The sequence below is a fragment of the Tribolium castaneum genome, chromosome 6 (assembly GCF_031307605.1).
Source record: "Tribolium castaneum strain GA2 chromosome 6, icTriCast1.1, whole genome shotgun sequence".
In the NCBI taxonomy this organism is placed as follows: Eukaryota; Metazoa; Arthropoda; class Insecta; order Coleoptera; family Tenebrionidae; genus Tribolium; species Tribolium castaneum.
The window spans coordinates 8,174,513-8,183,750 of NC_087399.1; the positions used below are offsets into that span (position 1 = coordinate 8,174,513).

At 33.0% G+C, this 9,238-nt stretch overlaps 2 protein-coding genes across 2 annotated transcripts; both read right to left on the reverse strand.

Moving 5' to 3' along the window:
- Positions 1-380: 380 nt before the first annotated feature.
- LOC662685 (invertebrate-type lysozyme 3) lies at positions 381-5,666 on the reverse strand. The gene is made up of 4 exons (XM_015982454.2): positions 5,472-5,666; positions 5,239-5,421; positions 725-798; positions 381-671 (listed from the first exon to the last, which is right to left on the reverse strand). The coding sequence occupies exons 1-4, from the start codon at positions 5,524-5,526 to the stop codon at positions 519-521; spliced, it is 465 nt and encodes a 154-aa protein (XP_015837940.1). The 5' UTR covers positions 5,527-5,666; the 3' UTR covers positions 381-518.
- A 97-nt stretch (positions 5,667-5,763) lies between these two features.
- On the reverse strand, positions 5,764-7,351 carry LOC107398423 (lysozyme). Its single transcript, XM_015982455.2, has 3 exons — positions 7,193-7,351; positions 6,853-7,115; positions 5,764-5,979 (listed from the first exon to the last, which is right to left on the reverse strand). Exons 1-3 carry the CDS (start codon positions 7,233-7,235, stop codon positions 5,830-5,832), a joined length of 456 nt encoding a protein of 151 aa, XP_015837941.1. The 5' UTR covers positions 7,236-7,351; the 3' UTR covers positions 5,764-5,829.
- Positions 7,352-9,238: the final 1,887 nt, after the last annotated feature.

Here is a 9,238-nt window from a genome sequence, read left to right on the forward strand (position 1 = left end):
AAATTATATTTTTTAACTTAAGGTCATTTTTTGCTCCTAATTAAAAAAAACATCTCCTAAAATACATGCATTCTAAATTTCATAACAATCCGTGAACAAATAACTGAGATATTTAAGACGAAAGTCTTAGGTGAGACACACTGTATACCACCTAGTTTTATTATTCATTTGCACAAATGGTTGTTCCATTATCGTCTAAGTTTTCAAAGTAAAGACTTTGAGAAAATGGAAAGCGCCCTCATTTTTAATCTGCCGTACTATTTCTAGAGTTCCGAAAATTCTGCGACTTTGTATCGCGTTTCGTCTCCTAACTTATAGTCCTCCGTAGTCCGAATATTTGAACTGTTTCGACAACAACAGAATATAATTATCAGCTGAACGAACTGCTAACAATGTTTTAATCATTCGTAATTACTTACAAAGTGGTCGCCAGTCTGATGATCCCGTCAACTAAATTAAAAAAATCACAACCTTGCCTTTCATTTACCAAGAATTACAAAATTTCCGATTATAATATTCTACAATAGCGTTTCCGGGTTGCAGAGCCGATACCGTTCCAGCCACGACTGTCCAGCTTCGTTTCGACTCAATGTCGCTTTGCACTGATAACCACCATTAAAATTAATCATGGTAAAGTCATCACAATTCGTTACTCCATCATCGTTACAATCCTACAAGAAATGTTCAATTTTCCAAACCAACCCAAAAATTAATTCAATTGTACCCTTCCATACTTGGCAATGTAATTGAGAACAACTCTTTGGGCGCATTGATACGAAATGGCACAGTCTTCGTAAGCTACAAAACAAGATTGTATCAAAATGGTAATTTGGGGCGTTTTTTCCACGAAATTATGATGTCATGGGTCGTGGATTATAATTAACAGAGCCGGATCTGATGGGCCCGTAAAAACAAACGCACAATTATTATTATTTTTGTCCGGTTTGAATGATTTGGTGTTACGTACGAATGTGGTGAAAGTGTGAAATTCTTTTCGTTGAAATTATGTTTGCAAATTGCAAAGAATAAGCAAATATTTAGCGTCACATTTTACCGACTTTATGACTAATTAAATGTTTTGTCGGTCGTCCAAGGACGATTAATATTTAACATTTTGTTAACTCGTACTTGGGTGTAATTATTTTACATGATCACGTATTTTTCTAAAAAAAAAAAGAAATACAGAGTCTTCCAGCTATTTGAAAAAGTCTATTGTTGAAAATTATTTTCTGGTACAATAAAAACCGTAGCTACTCACCCACTGATTCACCTATCGTCCGAAATAAGCCTTTTTAGTCCAAACTATAACATGATTCGTTTATTTGAGCAGTATAAAGAGTTTTCATTCCGTTTATAAAAGTTTACTCGTATCTAAGCAAAGAATATTTAGATAAGCAATTTTCATCCAAACTGTAAGTTAATTCGATTTTTTTGTGCTTGAATAAGCCGTTTTCATATAAGTTTTCTCATTTCAAAGCAAAGAATCGTCCGAAATAAGCCGTTTTCGTCCAAACTATAACATAATTCATTCTTTTGAGCTAGAATATAGTGTTTTCATTCTGTTTTATAATAAAAGTTGACTCTTTTCTATGCAAAAAATTGTCCAAAATAAGCCGTTTTCATCCAAACTGTAACTTAGTTCGTTCTTTTTTGCCTAAATAAGGCGTTTTCAGTATGTTTTAGATAAATTTTCTCATTCCAAAGCAAGGAATCGTCAGAAATAAGCCGTTTTCAATCAAACTAATACATAATTCGTTGTTTTAATCCAGAATATAACGTTTTCATTCTGTTTTATAATAAATGTTTACTCTTTTCTATGCAAAGAATTGTCCAAAATAAGCCGTTTTCAGTCTGTTTTAGATAAGTTTTGTCGTTTCAAAGTAAGGAATCGTCAGAAATAAGCCGTTTTCAATCAAACTATAACATAATTTGTTGTATTAAGCCAAAATATGACGTTTTCATTCTGTTTTATAATAAAAGTTGACTCTTTTCTATGCAAAGAATTGTCCAAAATAAGCCGTTTTCAGTCTGTTTTAGATAAGTTTTCTCGTTTCAAAGTGAGGAATCGTCAGAAATAAGCCGTTTTCAATCAAACTATAACTTGTTGTATTAAGCCAAAATATGACGTTTGCATTCTGTTTTATAATAAAAGTTGACTTTTTTCTATGCTAAGAATCGTCCAATATAAGCCGTTTTCATCCATACTGTAACTTAATTCGTTCTTTTCTGCCTGAATGAGGCGTTTTCAGTCTGTCTTAGATAAGTTTTCTCGTTTCAAAGCAAGAAATCGTCAGAAATAAGCCGTTTTCAATCAAACTAATACATAATTCGTTGTTTTAATTCAGAATATGACGTTTTCATTCTGTTTTATAATAAAAGTAGACTCTTTTCTATGCAAAAAATCGTCCAAAATAAGCCGTTTTCAGTCTGTTTTAGATAAGTTTTGTCGTTTCAAAGTGAGGAATCGTCAGAAATAAGCCGTTTTCATCCAAACTGCAACTTAGTTCGTTCTTTTTTGCCTAAATGAGGCGTTTTCAGTATGTTTTAGATAAATTTTCTCATTCCAAAGCAAGGAATCGTCAGAAATAAGCCGTTTTCAATCAAACTATAACATAATTTGTTGTATTAAGCCAAAATATGACGTTTGCATTCTGTTTTATAATAAAAGTTGACTTTTTTCTATGCTAAGAATCGTCCAAAATAAGCCGTTTTCATCCTTACTGTAACTTAATTCGTTCTTTTCTGCCTGAATGAGACGTTTTCAGTCTGTCTTAGATAAGTTTTCTCGTATCAAAGCAAGAAATCGTCAGAAATAAGCCGTTTTCAATCAAACTAATACACAATTCGTGGTTCTAATCCAGAATATATGACGTTTTTATTGTGTTTTATAATAAAAGTTGACTTTTTTTCTATGCAAAAAATCGTCCAAAATAAGCCGTTTTCATCCATACTGTAACTTAGTTCGTTCTTTTTTGTCTAAATGAGGCATTTTCAGTATGTTTTAGATAAATTTTCTCATTCCAAAGCAAGGAATCGTCAGAAATAAGCCGTTTTCGATCAAGCTATTACATAATTCGTTGTTTTAAGCCAGAATATGACGTTTTTATTCTGTTTTATAATAAAAGTTTACTCTTATCTATGCAAAAAATTGTCCAAAATAAGCCGTTTTCAGTCTGTTTCAGATAAGTTTTGCCGTCTCAAAGTAAGGAATCGTCAGAAATAAGCCGTTTTCAATCAAACTAATACATAATTCGTGGTTCTAATCCAGAATATATGACGTTTATATTGTGTTTTATAATAAAAGTTGTCTCTTTTCTATGCAAAAAATCGTCCAAAATAAGCCGTTTTCATCCAAACTGTAACTTAGTTCGTTCTTTTTTGCCTGAATGAGGCGTTTTCAGTATGTTTTAGATAAATTTGCTCATTTCAAAGCAAGGAATCGTCAGAAATAAGCCGTTTTCGATCAAGCTATTACATAATTCATTCTTTTGAGCTAGAATATAGCGTTTTTAGTCTGTTTTATAATAAAAATTTATTCTTTTCTATGCAAAGAATTGTCCAAAATAAGCCGTTTTCAGTCTGTTTTAGATAAGTTTTGTCGTCCTAAAGTAAAGAATCGTCAGAAATAAGCCGTTTTCAATCAAACTATAACATAATTTGTTGTATTAAGCCAAAATATGACATTTTCATTCTGTTTTATAATAAAAGTTTACTCTTTTCTATGCTAAGAATCGTCCAAAATAAGCAGTTTTCAGTCTGTTTTAGATAAGTTTTCTCATTTCAAAGCAAAGAATCGTCCGAAATAAGCCGTTTTCGTCCAAACTATAACATAATTCATTCTTTTGAGCTAGAATATAGTGTTTTCATTCTGTTTTATAATAAAAGTTGACTTTTTTCTATGCTAAGAATCGTCCAAAATAAGGCGTTTTCATCCAAACTGTAACTAGTTCGTTCTTTTTTGCCTAAATGAGGCGTTTTCAGTATGTTTTAGGTAAATTTTCTCATTCCAAAGCAAGGAATCGTCAGAAATAAGCCGTTTTCAATCAAACTGATACATAATTCGTTGTTTTAATTCAGAATATAACGTTTTCATTCTGTTTTATAATAAAAGTTTACTCTTTTTTAAGCAGTTTTCAGTCTGTTTTAGATAAGTTTTCTCATTTCAAAGCAAAGAATCGTCCGAAATAAGCCGTTTTCGTCCAAACTATAACATAATTCATTCTTTTGAGCTAGAATATAGCGTTTTTATTCTGTTTTTGTAAAAGTTTACACGTTTCCAAGCAAAGAATCGTCCAAAATAAACCGTTTACATCCAAATTGTTCGCTAATTCGTTCTTTTGTGCCTGAATAAGCCGTTTTCAGTCTGTTTTAGATAAGTTTTCTCGTTTCAAAGCAAAGAATCGGCCGAAATAAGGCGTTTTTATTTAAACTGTAAAATAAATCGTCATTTTGAAGCGAATAAGAATACAGCATTTTCTGTGTGTTCTCGTTTCTAAGCAAAGAATAGTATGTAAATTGAAATTCACACGAAACACCCCCATGGGAAAACCCTACATTTTTCTGCATTTTTTAAATGTACCTTTTAATACTTGATTTTGATATAAACCTGTATCAGTCAATTCAGCTTAATTTTTGAAATAATTTGTCTTATTTAAAGAAAACCCACTTATTTTAAAAAATTATTACACAAAAACTAAAAATCCAAGAAAAGTAGAACTTTCACCACCTTAGAGGGGAAAGTTATTCAAACTAAAATCTCTACAATTGTTTAGCGCAATGCGTTTGGAAACGTAAAAAAATTAAGAAGTTTGTTACAAGTAGAATAACTTGAAAAAGTTAAATGGAACACCCTAAAAATTTTAATAAATTAAAATATACGAGCAGAAATATAAGATAGATTAAAATATCCTTGATTTTATAAGTTATAATTTCAATTATCCACATTAAAATAGTTAGAATAATTTAAGGTGATGATGAATCAGAAGTGGATTTTTTCAACTAGTTGGGACACCCTGTACTTAAAAAATGAATGATCTGAACTGACTTAGCTAATTCATAAAAACTCCTCAATCAATTACCAATTGTGTTGATCTCACAATACACTGAACAATAGGATGTAAATAAATAAACCCAAATCATAAATATTGATGTGAGATCGTCACTTTGGTATTCCACTAACAATAGAATGACTTCACTGCATTTCAAAGTGTGAATCGTGGTTCAAGTTCAAGTACTAACCTCCAGCCCTCTCCCTTTCATCATCTGGCAAAATCACTTCCCCAGCATCCTTCCAATAGATTTTGCTGATTTTATACGGCCCACAATATCCTCCATCACAGCCAAGAGTCAAATTACATTTAGTGGCTGCGTAACACAAACATCGGAAACACTGTGCATCCAAATTAACAATCTGGAGACGCTCTAAAATTAACACCACACTTACAATAACAGTCAGTTTTGTTATCACCTACCTTGGGCTAAAACCTGACAGAAGAACAAGAAACAAACGATCGGGTAACACGACATGTTTGTAGTGATTTAATCTAGCTCATTGCGAGATGATGCCATTTTTCTAATTAGTGGAGATTCCCATGGTAAGAAGAAGAAAATTTATTGTGATTTGGATGAACAAAAACCTGTTTGCTTTAATCGTTGTAACCTTGTTTTTCCACTCATTTGACAACAAAGTGAGCTTAACGAGCGGAAATTCTAAGACATGTCGCCAATTATTAATTGGATGGGTTTACAAGAAAAAAAAAACAATTTGAGGTGAGGTTTTATTATCAATAAAAAATAGTAAAAAGTACAAATTCACAGCTTTAATTAGTCTTAAGGTTTAACTCCGCCCACTATAGCTTTGCACTGAAGGTACCGCTCCCCGTAAACCCCCGGGAAAGCAGCCCCCTTGCACCCATAACCCCCCAGTTTGTGGATTAGGGCGAAATCGTCGCAATCGATCTTACCGTCATTGTTGCAATCCTGAAACATTTTTAGATTACAAAATGGGTATTTTTCTACTTGGTTTCACAAATTGTCGTTTATTGATAAAACCCGAATAATTAACAAAATTAAAGTTAAACTGAACAAAAATAGAAAGTAGAAAAAATAGTTTATTACACTCCTTCGTCGTGCTCCAAGACAATTCGTGCCGCAACCGAAAGTCTTATAAAACTCGTATAACAATTCGAGTCTAATAACCGGTCCCTAAAATTTACCTGTTGGAATTTATGCATGTGTCTAAAATAAGCAGTTTTCAGTCTGTTTTAGATAAGTTTTCTCATTTCAAAGCAAAGAATCGTCCGAAATAAGTCGTTTTCGTCCAAACCATAACATAATTCATTCTTTTGAGCTAGAATATAGCGTTTTCATTCTGTTTTTATAAAAGTTTACTCGTTTCCAAGCAAAGAATCGTCCAAAATAAACCGTTTACATCCAAATTGTTCCCTAATTCGTTCTTTTGTGCCTGAATAAGCCGTTTTCAGTCTGTTTTAGATAAGTTTTCTCGTTTCAAAGCAAAGAATCGGCCGAAATAGGGCGTTTTTATTTAAACTGTAAAATAAATCGTCATTTTGAAGCGAAATAAGCAAATAAGAATACAGCATTTTTTGTGTGTTCTCGTTTCTAAGCAAAGAATAGTATGTAAATTGAAATTCACACAAATTGTTCATTGTCGTTTATTGATAAAACCCGAATAATTAACAAAATTAAAGTTAAACTAAACAAAAATAGATAGTAGAAAAAATAGTTTATTACACTCCTTCGTCGTGCTCCAAAACAATTTGTGCCGCAACCGAACGTCTTATAAAACTCGTATAACAATATACTGTTTAATAACCGGTCCCCAAAATTTACCTGTTGGAATTTATGCATGTATCCTTGTACGGCCAAGGCTGAGCAGTAGGTGTCACGGGCACAGTTTGAGTAGGCCGTGACGGCTTCGGGTGATTCACCGCCAACTGTGGGTTTCCCAGCATCGGACCAGTAAGCCCACGTGATCCTAAAAGGGCCACAAACATCCCCAGCGCAACTGCCGCTGGTGTCACACGAAGAAATGGCCTCGCAGATGCAGCCCAGGCATTGCTGGGTCACTGGCAGGTCCGATTGACCAAAAACGGCTAAAAAAATATACATAAAAACCCATTTTTTCCCGCGATCCAAAATAAATTTTTTAAATGATTAAAAAGGCACTAACCTGCGACACAAAGGGCAGCAAACACCAACACTACACCGGCCATCGTACGAACTCTTCACGCGTCTAAATTTTTCGACTGACTGAAGAAAACAGCGCGTTTTTGAAGCATATGTTCGCGAGTTTCTTGGACGTATTCGAATGTTGTGATTGGCTTGTGAAAGGTTTTGGTGGAGGTAAATTCTTATCACCTTGACCTCACGCAATTGTCGCAGCGTGAGTTTTCTTGATGATCTTCAGTGACCATCATCAAGGGAAAAAAAGTTTATGCGATTGACGTCACAATAATTTCTATTTTTAGATTTTTGTGTCTATACTGCTTGATTGGTTTTATTTTCTTTTCGTTGTCAACCGGTCCTTATAAGTCCGTTTGTGCCAAAGATGAATCAGCTGTGAGTGTTTAGATCCTGTACAGGTTTCTGGAATTGTTTACCTCCTTGATTTTCTCTAATTCTGTATAATGTGACCTTCCAAATTCATAATGATGTATTCATACGTTCTTGGTGATTGAATAACATAAAAAATTAAGGATTTTCATGGATTGAATAAACACATCATCTCAACTGAGGTTGAAATAAATTATTCAAAAAAAAAAATCTTTGAAATAAATGTGACACTTTCGTTCTTTTGAAGAAGCGATTGACTAACAAATTTGCAATATTTGGTGTAAAGTTCAGAGTTTAAACTACTCAATTTGGTATCGACATTTGAGAAAGAAACAGATCTTCAATGTCACTTAACTAATTTTTGTGGTAAAAACCAAATTACTACATTATTCAAAAGAATAGGAATTCCCTACAACAAATCTTGCTACTATATTATTATCCAATAAAGATATGACCCGCTCTATTGTTAATTTTTGGCTAGGTTTTAATGCACTTTTATTGCGTTTAGTAAATAATTCGAAAAAATGCGGTTGTTACGCTATAAACAGGTTGGTTCAGTATTTGTTGTTTCATGTGACAAGAAATAAAATGAAGAGACGTGGGCTTGGGACGGCTGAAACTGTTGATAAAGTTTAACGAACTTGCTGTAAATTAACTCTCGATGTTACGGAGGACGATAACTTATTTTAAACCCAAAAAATAGTACGACAGAGCAAAAATGCAGAAATGTTGAGAAAAACTGACGACTAAATTTTTTATAAAAAACACGAGAAAAAATTATTTAAAATTTAAAAGTTGCGCTTCGTTCCGTGTTTTTCAAGATGCTGCAAAAACGGTTATGGATACATATATTTGGAAGAAATTTTTAGAGAATTAAATTTCCATTAAAAAAGACCGCAAGACCATTTCTTCATCCATAACAGTTTAGGTCCCAAAGACGTTTAAAGAAGGTATTGCGGCAACGTTTCTTTGTACAACATAAAGTTTTACAACAGATAATGGTGTTTAAAATAAGCAACCCTCACAATAAGATGTTTTGACAAGAGTGACCCGAAAATATTTACGATGTCGATCGGTTCGTTTGAAAACTGTCTGCAATAAATCACACAATAAGCTTGCCTGAGTGATTAACTTAATGGTGTACAAAGAAATGTCAAGTTAATTTTCTATCTTTAACGGTTTACGTATAAATTAACTTTCCAGTACTTAACCACCCGCAAAATTAAGAAAATCCGTCGCTTAAGTGTCTTTGAACTTTGAACTTTGTGACCTAAATGGTTGAAGATAGGGATATGATCTCGCAAATTTTTTTGTAGAAAATTTAATTCTCTACAACTCTCTTCTTAACATTTATCCTGCATCTGCAACTGCATTCGCAGCGTTTTGGAAAATATGAGTCAATATGTAAATTGGTAAAATTTTGAAATTTTTTTAAATATAGTTTACGATAAAATTTTTGCATTATGTTTAAGTCTTACTATTTAGAATTTAATGCTCTGTCGGCCTGCATTTTTTATTGACTGTTTGTTAACTTTCATTGCTCTGAAAAGACGGTAATGAAACAACTGCGCTCTCTGGCGATATTGATGGAACTATCAAGGGCGGGAACGTTTTATTTGTCGTTTCGTATCCTAACCTTTAGATATCCGTAGTCTGGGTTTCT